This window comes from Triplophysa dalaica, chromosome 22 (genome assembly GCF_015846415.1).
Source record: "Triplophysa dalaica isolate WHDGS20190420 chromosome 22, ASM1584641v1, whole genome shotgun sequence".
Classification (NCBI taxonomy): domain Eukaryota; kingdom Metazoa; phylum Chordata; class Actinopteri; order Cypriniformes; family Nemacheilidae; genus Triplophysa; species Triplophysa dalaica.
Genome location: NC_079563.1, coordinates 14,552,802 through 14,567,905, shown reverse-complemented (window position 1 = coordinate 14,567,905; position 15,104 = coordinate 14,552,802). Strand labels below are relative to the sequence as shown.

The window sequence follows — 15,104 nt, the reverse complement described above, 5'->3', positions numbered from 1 at the left end:
TAATCGAGACAAGATTAGATTAAATGACACATGCAGTTTATAGTTTTAGATAAGCCTAATTGTGAAGGCACAAGAACAATAAGAGAAAGAATATTTCACCAAGCCCGATGCCGCTGTTCTGCAGGAGATATCCCAGATGATCAAACATGGAGCGCTGATTCTGCCTGCTTATACGACAGAAGTAACACAAGAACCGACAGCAGTTGGTCACCACACGAGGGAACCGGATCTCCTGCAAAGAGAGCCAAACCCGCATTCAGAAGGTATACACTACTCTTCATTGCTTGAAGGTAACATTTAAGTTAAAACAAGTCAAACATCTATGACAAATGGACAGAATTGTTTAAAATATGGACCTTGGAATCTCCACCTCCAAGGACATTCACCATGACCTCCATGACGGTCTCGTGCATTCCCAAAGCTCTCATGAGGTTTGGGTGCTGGTAAAAGACTCTGTTGCTCATGATGTTTCTAAAAAAGAAATAGAGTGGTTGCAAAGTTTCTCTGGTGATCTGACAGTTGCTATTAAAGTTGTAAGAAAAGTTTTTATAGAATTAAATATTATAGGTGCTCCAGCCATTCTGCTCATGTTGCATTTGTTTGCTTACCCGATACTTTGAATCATCAGTCTCTCTTCTTCTGGTCCCATCTGAACAATCAACAGGGATCGGATTTGTCCCAGACATTCCAGCAATTCCATGGTGTCCTGCACGGACACAGCGTTGATGATGTAGGCTTTGGGCAGCGCTCGGATCAGCTCACCCAGGGCGTCGTACTGCCGATGTAACAAACTGAACATCAGCCGCACAAGCTCAGGGTTCTGAATGAAAGACTCCTGAGCCCAGTGGATCATAGTGTGAGAAATCAACTCCTGTAGAGTACCTGTGACACAGCAGAGCAAGATTGGGCACACAGCCGTTCGAAAAAAAAAACGAATGTCTAATTTATAATAATTAAAGGTGGTTCTTTTACTGGGTTTCACTTCTTCTTCAGGTTCAGGCTCAGCCTCTGGCTTCTTTCGTAAGTTCTTCACTTTCATCACCAGTCTTAAAAGACGTCCACGGAGAGAAGTGTCCACCTGCTCTTCCTCTTCTTCTTCTTCAATATGTACACCTGTTGCAGAAATTTGAAAGAAACACTGTAACTCCTCAGATTTTCGAATTGGGGTAAACAGTGACTTTTGAAAAAATCCTGGGCTGAACACCAAAGGGAAAGTGACAGAAGTTAGAAGAAATCATTGGGTAAAGTTGTTTACAGATAACAAACATTGTTTTCTTTGTGCTTATACTGACCGCAGTGAGCTAACAGGTCATGGTGGAAGGTCAGCAAATCATTTCGGACTTCCTCTGGAACGGGACAATCTTCTACCTCCGGACAGTTCTTGAAGTTCATTAGCATGTTTACCTACATGACCACACATGAAAACCCAAAAAGAACCGAGTATGAAACGTCACTTCACCATGTAAGCAATGTCTGAATTTTCTCTACAAAAGTGCAGCACCTGTTCCTGTGGGGGTGAGCGAAACTCACGGGTCTTGCGGGCAGTTTCGGCAGCACTCATTGTGAAGGCCTGCATGAGCTCATTATAACGCTGCCTCTGATTGGTTTGCACGTGGTTGACAAATTTGTCTGAGAAAGCGATAATGGCTTCCACTCGGTGACGCAGCTCACAGTCACAGAAATACTGCAGTAAGGTACACATCTAAGGAAAAGGGGACACTTTCAGGTTACCAAACACTAGTAGATCATTTGATCACCCTCATGTCATTCCAAACTTATTTGACTTTCTTTATTCTGCAGACCACAAAATATATTTTGAAGAATTTTGGTAATCAAACCACAATGGTGCCCATTGGTTTCAATTGTATCGACACAAAACCCCTGAAACATTCCTCAAAATATCCTCTTTTGTCTTCCATAGATGAAAGAGTCACATACCGGTTTTGAATGACATGATGACAACTCTATAATTGTCCTTAATAAGATTCGTTTCACCTGAAGTTTAACAGATTCAGGAAGCTTCATGTGCAGAAGTCCTTCTCCCACATCTTCCTCTTCCTTCACCTCTGCTTCTTCTACAGCAGCCTCCTTCTGCCTCTCTGTATCGGCCACTTTCTCCCGGTCTGTTTTTTCCGCAGCATGTTCATCTTCCTCTCCTGTTTCCGCCTCCTCTTCATATTCCTCTTCCTCATCAGGCTCAAATTCCTCATCCTCTTCTTCCTCTCCCACACCTTCATCCATCAGCTCTCCCCGGTTGTCGCCCTCTACCTCTTTGACCTCCATCCCTTCTTCTTTGCAGGCCAGCTGTTTCTCTGCACCTCCGGATTTGGTCGCCTCTGGGTCTTCAGCTGGATTTTCACCGTCAGTGAACACAGACGGCTCGATGAGCTTCAGGATGTGTTTTACGTCACTGTCGTCAAACACGCCCATTATGAGCAGGGTGCTGATTAGCTTCAGGATTGGCACAAAGTGGAACTCGACGCTGCCCCCTACGGGATCACGCATGGCCTGTCCTCCGTCCTGCACTGCTTCTGTAAGCATGCTGAGGGCGTGGTCCTTGAGCATCTTGTGTTTGGGAATGACAAAGCAAAGTGGGAAACAGTATGAAATATGCAAATTAACAAAAAAATTATTAAAAGAATATATTTTTTAAAGAAAAGTGGGTGGGTCTTCATTTACCTGGAGAGGATAGAAGGGGCTGAGGGTGTAGAGGTCTGCATTGGTGCCCACAAACCCTGTGGGGGCAAAGTGTAGCTTGGGCCGCAGGCAGGTGGTAAGTCCAACACCTGGCAGCGCATGAGCCTTCTCAGCGTCCGAGTATAGAGTGATGCTCCGTGTCTCATCCGTCATGGGCACGATGAACTCCTTATTGGTCATGAGACGGTTGCGTTTGGCAGACTCGAGATGCATGGAGATGAGCAGGTCATAGTAGCCACTGCGGATGGGACCGGGCAGGTAGGTGTTCTCAATAGCATAGAAGAGCTGCAATTCGTCAACGTGACTACAGAGGGCATGAGCAACACGATTGTTGCCCAGAGCGCAGACTGAGCCGTACAGCTTCAGTGTGTGGTAATGGAACGTCATCAGGTCAATGCGCTCTGAAAGTTCCAAGATATCAAGACATCTGGAAAAATGAAATAACATGTTAAAAATAGAGTTTTGTGTGTTTTAAACCATGCTTTGCTTAGGATTTTAGGCCAAATATATTAAAATATGAAATATTTGCTCTTAAGTGTAACGTGACATGACATACATATCAATGTAATACCTGTTCTCCTCAGGAATATGCAGTGCCATCATAATGAGAGGTTCAGAACACTGAACTTTCCACCCCTGCCTCTCACTCACACGGCCTGTTTCAGGGGCCAAAAAGTGATTTGGCATCCGGCTCCATATGACTGGAGTCAGCATCTGGACATCTAACCTGGGAGGACATTGAGGAACTGGATTCTTATGGTCACTGCGGAACATGGCTGCAGAGATGGGCATAATGTTCTGGATAAAGTCAGCAAAGAGCAGAATTAGAGTTGAAATAACAAGAATTAAAGGAAAAATAAGCATAAAACTACAGTGTATGTTGCTTTATAGTGACCTTTAATTTGCCCAGTTCCACTTGTAACATGTTCTGGCTGGACGGCAAACAAAACACAGCAGGAAACAGCTTAGTGTTGGGTTCCACCTTAAACAACAAAAAAAATTGTATCAAGTCAAGCTATGAGCATAAAAATGTTATATGGTTTCAATTGCCTTTCACATTTGTGTAAAGGGCCTACAGTAAATATTGATGACTCATCTTGCACTCATACAAACTTTTACAAAATGCAGAAAACGGACCTCAGTGTGCTTTATCTCACCTGGTAGAAAGTGTTGATTTCCTTCCCATTGGCTGCGAAAGTCATGAGTCCTGTGTCCAGGTCCACCAAGCAACCAATCACAAAGTCATCCTGACTGATGCGAGTTTGCTGCGAGCCGCCAAACTCTCCTCCCCACACCATGTAGCAGTTACTGCGTTTAACACTGTGGAAAGCAAGAGAGATCCCAAATGAATACATTTAAAAAGTGCTGATATATGTGCTCTATTTGCAATATTACCATATAAAATGTTAAAATAGTTATAATATATTTAAGTTTATTACCTATCATGAATGTTGCCTTTGTCATCCCCAACGGTTACAGTTACATTTCGGACTTTGCCAAGATCAAAGTGTAGATCATATAGGTGGTAGTCAGGAGTAACCCAGCCTACCCACACTCCGCTGGGCTCCTGGCCTGCAAATATCCGGACTGAATAATAATACTGCAGGGAATTAAGAACAAAATTGCATTTGAAGATTTTGTAGATGACATGATCTGCACTCAAGTGTCTACATGTGGAAGTTTGGGAATTTTCAAATATGGCAATAGATTTGATAGTTTATTCATACAGTTGTTGTGTTTGCGATGATTTCAGCATCGTCTCGGTCATCTGGTACAACGTCCTCTATCAGTCGGGGAACTGTAGGAACCACGGGAGCCTGGGATAATGCTGCCCTCTTAGCTTTGGAAAAGAACCTAGAAACCACAGATAATTTGTCATCTCAGTTTTAGATTTCATTTGATTTTAGGTTTAAATAATGACCTAAACATAATATATCATAAGATTTACTGTGTAAAGCAAGAAAAAAATATCTCTGCAATCCTCCTCACCCTTTTTTTTTGCTCTTCTCTGTGGTGGTGTCCTTCTCATTCTCTCCCTCTTTATTCCCAGGAAGCTCTTTCGGGACAGATGGCTCTTTCTCTTTTTCATCTTGCTCTTTGCGAGTGGCCGACTTCTTCAGAAGCTCAAACTCTGATTCAGGGTCCACCTCAAGAGTTTCATCCTCTGGGATAGTTAGGGTGCGGGTCAGAGGTGAGGCCCCCACCGGGACCTTGAAGGTCTCATGGAATTCTATAGGCATGCTGAGTCTAAAGAACATGAGATCTGTGTTGGCGTTCTGGGATCCGTATGTCCTGTGGGTGAGTTTTAGACAGGGGGCGCTATCTACTGTTCCGTCCACACGGGACACCTATTGGGGAAAGCACAGAAGGTGAATTTTGTGTAAAGCGTCATATAAGACCAGGTCATGTAACGGTTCCAAGACCTGCGTGTTCATTTCATATAGTAGTGTCCATATGATCACGTTGGAAGTAAAAATGGTCATTTAACATTTTTTGAAAATGTTTATTAATCAGGAAGCTGGTGTCACTTCTTGTTAATTTACCACACTCAAGATCAAGAAGTGCATTCTGGGATCCAGATTTTTTTGCACAGCATGATCTGTAGTATACAAAAGAAGTATTGTAGGTTATCAGGGTATTGAATGCATGCAAAAGCATTTTCGAAGTGTTTACTCTTCCTGCATCTTTCCATGTTTTCACTGTTATACAGTAGGGTGCGCTACAGCATCAAAAGCAACAAATACGTCATACCTCCATCCAAAATTACCAAAATAAGTTTGAGTTACGAAAAGCATATTAATTAAATATTTTTATATCAAATTAAATTGTTTTCTAAATAAAGAACACATTAAGGCAGATGTCCACTTTTAAGGAATGTGCCAATTAATACATTTCTTGTTACTTAAATATGTTTTTATCAGCACCTACGTACAGGTTGTTGTTAATACGTCATAGGTCAAAGAGCATATGGGTCACATGACCATAAAACATGGCGGATGCAGTTTGTCTGAAATGTATTCATACTATATAGAACGTACTGTTTTAATGGTCGATAGGTAGGTACTCATTTCAGAACAAAATGACACAGTATGTGATTTCGAACGCAGCGCATGTTTTGATCATCAATTGGAATCGAATCATAATGTGTTATTCAGACTCAATTTTTTGTTCATTATTTGTACCTCAAGATGTGGATGGTCTGTAGGGACAGGTACAAACTGGGGCAGGCTTTTGCTGAACCACATGGTGATATCTCTCTTCATGTTGATAGCGAATGGTTCAAACCCTTCCTGCAGGCCGCAGATTGTGAAGTAACGCAGACTGCTCACATTCTGCCCAAGGTTGATACGACCCACCTGAGATTGTCCAAGACTGCACACAGGAATGAAGCCTGGACAGAAAAATAGACGCATGTAATTACAATGATTCACATTTGAGAAACATCTGTATATTTAAGAAGGTCTATTCCTGACTCATACCCTCTCCAATCTCAATGTCTTTGAAGGCCATCTCAGACCCAGAATCACTGATCAGCATTTCTCCATTAAGAGTAAACATGATGTTCTGCTCTGTCAGGTCTATCATGCAGCCCACCACATCTCCAGGCTGCCACTGTCGGCCAAACGGCTCATTCCCAATGTGCCACCGTTGAGCCTACGGAGATTAATCTTGGTTACGCTCCACCCAGAATTTACGAACACTCAAAGACCATTGTTGGGGGTTTTCAGTACCCTGCATCCATTGAAGACATAGGCCAGGTCATCAGATCCTAGCTCTCTGTCTGCATGAACGCTGGGTCTCGCCCAACCGACTCTCATCTCGCCCACCGTCACCGCTTCAAACTCAAAGTACCATTTTCCTTGGGTAACAGCGTAGGATTTCTCCGCTCTGAACAGACGGATCTTATCGCTCCGACCGCTGCCGGGACCATGACCACCTGGAATACACGAAATGGGATTCTTTAACCGCCCTTCTTCTCAAACAAATAGCTTTGTGCTTTTTTGGGGATCATTCAAGGAATTATCAAAAGTAACATAGATGGACTCACTGCTCTCCTGGTCAGGTGGTTCAATATTGTAGCCATAGCCTATGAGAGTCCGTACAGCAGCGCAAACTGTATCACGATTGGTCTTTTTCGTCTTCTCATCCAGAAGATTGTATGGTACGAGACGGGGGTTACGTTTGTTCACAATGTCCTAAAAGTAAGTAAAATCACAAAGAACAGCTTTAAACACTGTTAACCCAATTAGCAGTTATTTATTTTTCAAAATTCTGTTGACGGGAGCATCGGGAAAAAGTGAATTTTTGCAATTGCTCTAGTCATTTAATTTTACCTTCCATCGTACTACTAGATAAAAAAATAAAGCAAGCCGACCTGAATGATGCTGTAAGTCCAGCCTTGGCGAACCCGATCACGAGCCCAGACATTGTGTCCATTCTCAGCCAGTCTTTCCACTAGCGTGTTCTGATTTGGTGTCAGTTTCACATGGTTGAGGTCCAAAGGTGCAGGTTTATATCCATTGCTCTGCATATATCTTATATATTGAACAAGAAACCGGAATTAGATATTTTGTCATTTTTATTTTGATATCTTAGTTTGCTCTCTACAGTCTGGGAGTACTGACGTCTTGGGTAGTTTGATCTTTTTCAGGTTCTCCTCGGCTTTCTCATCACCCATGCCTACATGACATCCCAAAGCCAGAAGGGTCCTACATAGAGAATTAAATGTTAATAAACCACATCCACACACATACGGCAGTAAAAAAAATGTGTTTCCTCCTCACTTCAATGTCTCTCCGGACATGGCCAGGTTGTAGTTCTTCTCTGGTTCCGGGAGACCCTGGAAGTCCACTAGACATGGATGAAGCTTCTTATTGTCATCTCGAAACTAAAATAGTGAAAACAGTTATTGACGGTACATAGAAAGGAAGAAGGACCAATATAGTGCAATTTTTTTTTTTAAAAGACTCACTGGTCCATATGTCCAGCCCTGCTCGATACGGGTGACGGCCCACAGCTCGTGGCTATTCTCAGCCAGTTTCTCTCTAATACGCTCTAGATGAGGTGGGAGAACAATCTGAGGAATAAAGTAAGTTCATTTAGATTTAAATTCACGCTGTCATTCAAAAGAAAGATGATTAAAAGCTCACCTGCACGGTGTCGACAGGATAGGGAGTGAAGGCAGTGTGTGACAGAGACTGGGTTGGCCCCAGAAGGTTCCGGACGCCGTCAAAGTCATGCTTGTATTCTTTAATGGGCTCGATCCGCAGTCTGTCTTTGGGGAGAACTGCTTCATAGCATGGAGCGTAACCTGGAGGAGGAAGAAATTTGAAGTCTCCTTGTCGTCCACCGAGAAGATAGCGAACCCTGTTAAGTCAAAGCAAAATGTATTGAAGATCATGGCGCTTGCAATAACAAGAGTCATAGGTTTGATTTCAAGGGAGCAAGTCATATAACTGACTCAATTGTGAACTTAGAATACACTGTACAGTTAGTCAGACTTTAAAAGATCCATGAATGTGAAAGTCATGCAATTTCACAACAAAGGCAATTGAAGCATTTCTGAATTTGCTCTTACTTAATGCCAGCTGAGAAGCTGACCACAGGGAAGAAGAGACCATCCAGATTGAAGTTCTCAAACATGCCTTGAACGGGATGTCCATTGATGCGGAAGGAGATACTCGGTACGCTCAGATCCAAACAGCAGCTCACCACGTCCTCAGGTGCGAGGATGTGCTGACTGGGTGAGGTCACCTGACGTGGAACACGACCTATAGAGAGATCAGGGACGTGAACGCCAAACAGAACCGCAGAAATAATCTGATTGGTTATTGGTCAGTGATGCGTTTAAACACATTTATTTCTCTAAACAATCTTCACCTGTCCACAGGTTTAGCCCATCAAAACCATACGAGTAAAGATCATCTCCCACACCGTTGCCTCCCCATCCCTCTCCACCTCCAGGATAAGGACTGTAGCCCTCTGTCAAAGCCCAGCCCACACGAAGATGACATGCCTGCGGGGTCAGGAACGAATCCACGTGGTCTACTATTATTTCGTAGTACCACTTCTTATACTGCGTTGAACCTTCACATGTTCCCAGAAAAATATTGGGTCTCATACTGGAACATGGTAAAAGACAAAAATGTCAAACTTGTTAAGTGTCAGTGTTAAAACAATACATATATATATATATTTTTATCACCTGGTGACATAATTGATAATGTTGGTCTGCAAGAGGAGATCCCGACCCGGAAGCAGATTCTCAGTGATCAGATTCTGATTAGACCTCACGGCCACACCATTACAAACGCACAAAGAGCACAGCACATCCAGAACCTAGAAGGCCGATTGTAGGAGCACGTGTGGTGAGATATGATAGAAAAACTAATTTAATGTGGGTTACAAAATGATGCGAGAACAACCTTGTGATTACGTCCATGTTTGTCCAAAAGTGCGATGATGGATTTGATGTGGTTTTCTTGGATGATGTTAAGCACTTCAGGACTTTCAATCAGAATGCAATATAGCACCTCCAGAATACCTGAAAATAAAGATTTTTTAACAGCATCTTACTGTGTGTTCAGTGATCGGTTTGATTCCCCAGAAAAAAAAAACTTTTCTGTTAAAATGTAAACATCGGGTCACTTTGGATAAAAGCAACTTTCAAATAAATACATGTGATGGAAATGTAATATATATGTAAGAAATAAGCATTTCAAACAAACAGTTGGATCAATGTTTTTATGACATCATTCTGCAGTCCAGCTTCTCATCAAATTAAAATTTGTGAGATAAACTAAAGGCAATTGGCTATTTAAAAAAGAGGAGGAGCCACACAATATGACCCATCCTAACGTATCATTTAAGCAGAAAATATGTCAATGCATCCAACAAAGCTGCACATTTGAAAGCACTTCAGTGGATCTTTAACTTTAACCGTGTGAACGAAATCAAGAAAATATTTATTGTTTAGGTTTCCATACTAAAGTTTCACTGGAATTCTATTTAATAATATATAAAAATCTTTGTCGTATCTAAAATAAGCCCTAGAGACACTTGTCTGAAGTCTTACAGACGGTAACATCTTACCTGAGGACGCCTCTAAACGGTCCAGTTTGCTGACCAACCAATCCAAATTATCACAGAACAAAGCACAGTTTGCCCTGTTTCCTCTGATCAGAGATGCTATAAAAAAAATAAAGATGTTAAATAAGAAAGGTAAGTCAATTTTAAAATACAAAGAACATGATGCTCATGTAAAATATTGTCAATTTTTTAAGATATTAAGATTGAATGTGCTCATACCCAGCAGCTCATAAAATAAGTTGACTATCTCTCTCCAGGAATCGCCCGCCTCTTCCCCAGCAAACTCAGAGAAGTGTGCTGCTGTGTTGTAGACGTTCAACCGATCAACGCAGTCCAGCACAAGTGAGATCATGCCCTATGCAGAGAAGCAGATGGTAAACATGTCAGTTTTGTGTGCAGATTTGTACATCTCATGCATCGGATGTGCTTTTGTAGGAAAGTATTCCTTTGTATATGTGTGACAGACCTCCTCCTGGAATAAATTCTGACGGTTCCTTAATGAGCGCAGTTTGGTTTGCTTCTCCTCATGTTCAAGCTCCTCCTCTGGAGGACGGAAATAAAAGATGAGATCCTGCAAAGAAAGGACCACAGAGTCCAGAGGCAGAGACATGGATTGACCCGGAGTTTTATTCTTCCCGCTTAGTGAGTCCAGACCCCTGTAAGAGAGAGCAACACATCGATACCCTCAAATCAACAAAACCCTGATATTTACCTTTAACATACTTTACAATACCAGTCGATATTTGAGACACGCCTACTTATTCTTTATTAGCGGTATCCTTTGACTTATTTATTAACACATAATCACTAAATCTGACAATTAAACATCGACTTCAGACCAGATGTACAGTTTCACTATACTTGATGAACTGTGTAAAGAGTCCAGCTGTGCTGTAGATCATTCTTGCAGCCTGAGACTCTGCTGTCTGTGAACGTGCCACGGTCAGCGCGTCGTCCATATGACCTTCCTGATGCAGTATAGCCTAAGAAGCAAGATAACAAACGTTGGCTTGAACTGAGAATCAAGGTCTAACTAGTGTGATTTTGCACGAAGTAACCTTTAAATATACCTTCCTCTTTAATGGCCCCAGGCGAGCAGACTTGGCATCTACTGAGGCATACGTAAGCCACAGACTGGTGGATACGTGCTGAACGAAACACATAGACTCGCCATACTTTATCTCTGGAATCCCCATACCCTCAACATCACGCTTCTGAGCCACCTCAGTCTTCTCCTGCTCAGAGACAAAGGAATGGTTAGGTGACTGTCATTGTATTGGTTAAGCACTTTTGTAAAGGAAATAGATACAGACCTTTGATAAACGGAAACAGAAGGCAGAGTTCTTCGTTTTGGCTTTTTCCGGGTCCACAAGCAAGAGCCCTTTCTCCTCATCCAGACACAGATACCTGCCAGTGGTGATGTGACGGACTCTAAAGGACTGACCCCACTTCATGTGGCTACCGCTCCATCTGTTCAAAATAAGATAGAATGAATATTAAACAACAGGAAAAAAGGACAAAAACATCTATATACAATACTAACCCAATCCGAAGAGGCTCTAGCCTCCACAGAGACCTAGCTTGGCTGCATACTGCACCGCCTTCATAGTGCGCATTTCTAAAAATGATACAAATAAATGGTTAGTTAGTTTTTTTGTATGTGATAACTATATCTTATGAGTATCCTTCCCACCGTCTCTGGTCGTCTCCCTGGTCAGCGGCGGGAATAGCTAAACACTCATCCATGTGGCCGTGGAAAAGACGTAAAACATGCCCGCCAGTCAGAAACCCTTGATACATAAAACATTGCATAAAAATGTATTAGAAAGACTTAGTGTATAGAAGTACTGATAGAAATAGAATGCACTAAAACTATCACATTTTTTTTATAGCCATTGATGAGTGACCAGAGACAAGCTTACCCTCTGCCAGCTCACATCCAGAACACACAGGGTTCATGTTCCAAAGAGTTTGCATGAAGGAGGCGTCAACCATGAGGTCTCCACTGGCGTAAGAAAGGTGCTGTGGATGAGACCAAAGATTTAAGCTAAAACTAGGCGGCCACCAAATTCAGTCCAAAACTCTGAAGGACTTGTGTTTTACAAAGGCAGTAAGACACTTGAGGCTGAATTTACTCACAGCAAAAGGGGCATAGGTATCGGCTTTCACTTCTACTTTTCATTGTACCAAATAATGTCCTTCAATCGTGATGATATTCTCAATTACAGCACATCAAAAATGCAGAAACAGATCTTACCAGATATCTCTCTGAAGACACACTGACCAGAATGAGGTCATCACCCACCCTGACCTTCTCACCTTCTGACCTCTGCTTGGATGCTGGGTGAATAGTCCACCAGCATGCTTCACCTGGAGAGACATTCAAGAATTTTACTTAGATTTCCAATTTGAAAAAGCGGAACAATTTATTGATTCTTCCATCAATAATTCAGGCACCTGTCGAGTCTTCTTGCAGGCCTACATCAAAGGCCAGCTTGTCTGTGAGCGACCTGGATGTCGTCAAACAGCTGAGATACTGCACCATGCGATGAGACGACCAAACCATATAGGTAAGTGTTACAACTAGTAGTCATGAAGGTATTTTTCAGAAGGGAGCGTATTGAGATGTGACTCACCATGCTTGAGTGTGTGTGTCTGAGCAGGATGGCGTGGCCGTACAACAACGTCCGGTGACCTCCGCCTTGTGATGACTACGAGAATCGAGACGTTACTTAAGTAATATAATTCAGGGTATTAAATCTTGATGCCAAACATCATCACATCACATAAGATATTAGGAGAGAAAATTAAATGAAATAGATGACAGTGAAATAGTGAATTGTCAGCTATATTCCAGCACCAAAACTAGGAAGCACAACTAATGAAAATAAAGTTGCTAGAAACTAGCATATGAGTGAATGATTACAAATAGGTACGGATTAACCGGGGTCTCTTATTTGCAAAAAAGTACAATTAAAAGTAGAAAGTGAAAAGCATGCCCCTGAGAAACATACCCATTTATCCAGATCCACTTCCTACATCATTCAAAAGAGACAAAATGAATAAATCAATACATACAATTTTGATCCTGGACACAAAAGTGCTCACATTTGAAATGAAGCGATCTAATATGTATTGTAAGAACGATTGGGTTCTACTGTTAAATGCATCCGTACCTCATTAAGCTCAGTCGTGTTAGCCAGCATTTCCTGAAGGGCCCGAACAGATAAAGACTGCTCCAGAATAAAGACGCATATTGCCAGATCCGGTGGAACATTCTGTAATGACAAAACAAGTGTTTACAGGCCAAACTGGGACTCTTTCAGTCCTAAACCAACCAGTTGAATCTAATAAACTCTGATTAAAGTGGCACTTTAAGCAGTATATTGTACCTGGGCATTAGATGTAGTTTCCAGAAAACACAAGCGATTCCCAAATCCCTCACAGGACAGACAGAGTTTAATCTGTTCTTTCAGGATGGTGGCTGTACACTGAAGAACAACCTGATCATCCTATATACACACAAATGTTAAATGTTAAAGAAACAACTGCTGCGTCAATTTGATATTTTCGCTCTGGCTTTAAATTGCTTTAAGCATTTTTTAAAAGATTGAAAGGAAATGTGTGCATGTAATTCGCTGTCTGCTCAGATATTAACACTTGGGGTTTTGTGTTACAGCAAGAGTATTGCACACGCCACTGCTAAATAACATGGAATTTGTGACCTTGATCGAGGCAGTAAGTCTCTAATCGTGAATGTGTGTCGGGTTACAGCCAAACCACATGTGAAGAGGATTTGATGAAACTAAAACTGTCTTTGAAGATTTATGCATCATATACCTACAAGCTCTAGAACTGCAAAGCACATAAAACCTCAGTTTATACAAAAATCAGCATCACCGCTGATTATATTTTATTCCAATGCCAATTTTGTGCACGACACCACCCTGTGTAACTATAATCACTTAAGAACTGAATTTAGCAGAATTACAATTTCATTACTTCTATTAGTGTATGTAAAGAGTTTGGTTCCAAAATGAGAAAGTTTTCAAAAATAATGTATTTTCATTGTGCATTCCAATGAATATCAATAAAACTGCGGTTGGTGTGTTTTGATTCTGCCATAATAATTAAAAAAATACAGCTAAAACAATAAAACACAATAAAAACATGATAAAACAGTAACAACTTATGTGTTAAATATTTCATGTTTACACAACACTGCCATTATTTCATGCAGATGTCACATTGCCAGCGTGCTTTGACACACAAACTGATGCAGGTCATGTCTAGATTAGATTAGATTAGATTCAACTTTATTGTCATTACACATATACAGGTACAGTGTAACGAAATGTAGTTTAGGTCTAACCAGAAGTGCAATTAGCAAGTGCAGATATACAGTGTGAATAAATACAGAATACAATATTAGGAAAATAATTTACGATGGGCATGTACTATGAAAATGTGACAATCGGTATGTACTATGAACAATATATACAGAAGGCTATATACTGTGAACATGTCCTTGACACGCTGTGGGATGGTGTATTAGTATGAATGCAAGTGTGCGTTCCGCTGAGATATTTAAAGGGCTGTGGAAAAGCCAGTCTATATAGACACATGCTGTTAGTAACCGGAGACCTGCTGTGTCTCTATTCTCTCTATGACAATATACAACCGTTATGAGATCAGCATATTTTCAACTACCCAAGCACCTATTCAGTGGAATTGGACATGAACCTGTTCTTGAAAAGTAAGATGGAAGTACAAAAAATATATCTTTTTATGTTTATTGGGTCTGTCAATGCTTTCATTAAATACGACAGTATATAAAAACTAGACAAGTACAGCCCATTTAAAGGGACAGTTTAGTCTAAAATTAAACTTCTTTCATTCTTTATTCTCCCTCATGTCATTTAAAATCTGTATGTGACTTTTTTCTTCCACACAACACAAAAGAATATATTTTGAAGAGTGTTGGTAACCGAATGACACATGCATTTTTTTTATGGAGACAATACCACAGCGATATTTCTCAAATGAAGAAAGAGTCAAATACAGATTTTGATCCAATTACAGTAGCAAAAGCTTTACATCAGCTCCTACTCGAGGCCAAACTCTCATTCTATGTTCCTCTATTTCAGGCTGTAACACCTGCCATACACACATTTTAACCCCACTCAGAATACAGAAGCACGTCACACAGCCAAGAGTGCTCAGACTGGAACCAGAGCCATGCCAGAATGATTGTTTGTTTGCGACGGTTGCAGATCATTGACACAGAACTGTAAGGAGACAGCTGCCTGACGTCTGAT

At 41.3% G+C, this 15,104-nt stretch overlaps 1 protein-coding gene across 1 annotated transcript in view; it reads right to left on the bottom strand.

The window, feature by feature from the left end:
- The window catches only part of ryr1a (ryanodine receptor 1a (skeletal)), a 43,066-nt gene that overhangs the window by 26,427 nt on the left and 1,535 nt on the right, over window positions 1–15,104 (bottom strand). Inside the window, exons 2-42 of the mRNA XM_056737479.1 lie at window positions 13,179–13,298; window positions 12,963–13,064; window positions 12,423–12,497; window positions 12,244–12,322; window positions 12,044–12,156; window positions 11,709–11,808; window positions 11,480–11,576; window positions 11,330–11,404; window positions 11,100–11,256; window positions 10,857–11,021; window positions 10,648–10,769; window positions 10,253–10,442; window positions 10,006–10,141; window positions 9,790–9,885; window positions 9,123–9,241; window positions 8,903–9,036; window positions 8,578–8,819; window positions 8,276–8,468; window positions 7,848–8,064; window positions 7,670–7,774; window positions 7,482–7,585; window positions 7,323–7,406; window positions 7,073–7,232; window positions 6,749–6,893; window positions 6,429–6,634; window positions 6,177–6,351; window positions 5,880–6,088; window positions 4,687–5,045; window positions 4,425–4,551; window positions 4,137–4,297; window positions 3,855–4,017; window positions 3,593–3,679; window positions 3,269–3,495; window positions 2,680–3,124; window positions 1,996–2,565; window positions 1,502–1,702; window positions 1,293–1,404; window positions 973–1,113; window positions 609–882; window positions 357–471; window positions 100–232 (exon numbers count right to left, since the gene is read on the bottom strand). Coding sequence (XP_056593457.1) covers window positions 100–232; window positions 357–471; window positions 609–882; window positions 973–1,113; window positions 1,293–1,404; window positions 1,502–1,702; window positions 1,996–2,565; window positions 2,680–3,124; window positions 3,269–3,495; window positions 3,593–3,679; window positions 3,855–4,017; window positions 4,137–4,297; window positions 4,425–4,551; window positions 4,687–5,045; window positions 5,880–6,088; window positions 6,177–6,351; window positions 6,429–6,634; window positions 6,749–6,893; window positions 7,073–7,232; window positions 7,323–7,406; window positions 7,482–7,585; window positions 7,670–7,774; window positions 7,848–8,064; window positions 8,276–8,468; window positions 8,578–8,819; window positions 8,903–9,036; window positions 9,123–9,241; window positions 9,790–9,885; window positions 10,006–10,141; window positions 10,253–10,442; window positions 10,648–10,769; window positions 10,857–11,021; window positions 11,100–11,256; window positions 11,330–11,404; window positions 11,480–11,576; window positions 11,709–11,808; window positions 12,044–12,156; window positions 12,244–12,322; window positions 12,423–12,497; window positions 12,963–13,064; window positions 13,179–13,298 — 6,835 coding nt within the window. The remainder of the gene's footprint in view (window positions 1–99; window positions 233–356; window positions 472–608; window positions 883–972; window positions 1,114–1,292; window positions 1,405–1,501; window positions 1,703–1,995; window positions 2,566–2,679; window positions 3,125–3,268; window positions 3,496–3,592; window positions 3,680–3,854; window positions 4,018–4,136; window positions 4,298–4,424; window positions 4,552–4,686; window positions 5,046–5,879; window positions 6,089–6,176; window positions 6,352–6,428; window positions 6,635–6,748; window positions 6,894–7,072; window positions 7,233–7,322; window positions 7,407–7,481; window positions 7,586–7,669; window positions 7,775–7,847; window positions 8,065–8,275; window positions 8,469–8,577; window positions 8,820–8,902; window positions 9,037–9,122; window positions 9,242–9,789; window positions 9,886–10,005; window positions 10,142–10,252; window positions 10,443–10,647; window positions 10,770–10,856; window positions 11,022–11,099; window positions 11,257–11,329; window positions 11,405–11,479; window positions 11,577–11,708; window positions 11,809–12,043; window positions 12,157–12,243; window positions 12,323–12,422; window positions 12,498–12,962; window positions 13,065–13,178; window positions 13,299–15,104) is intronic.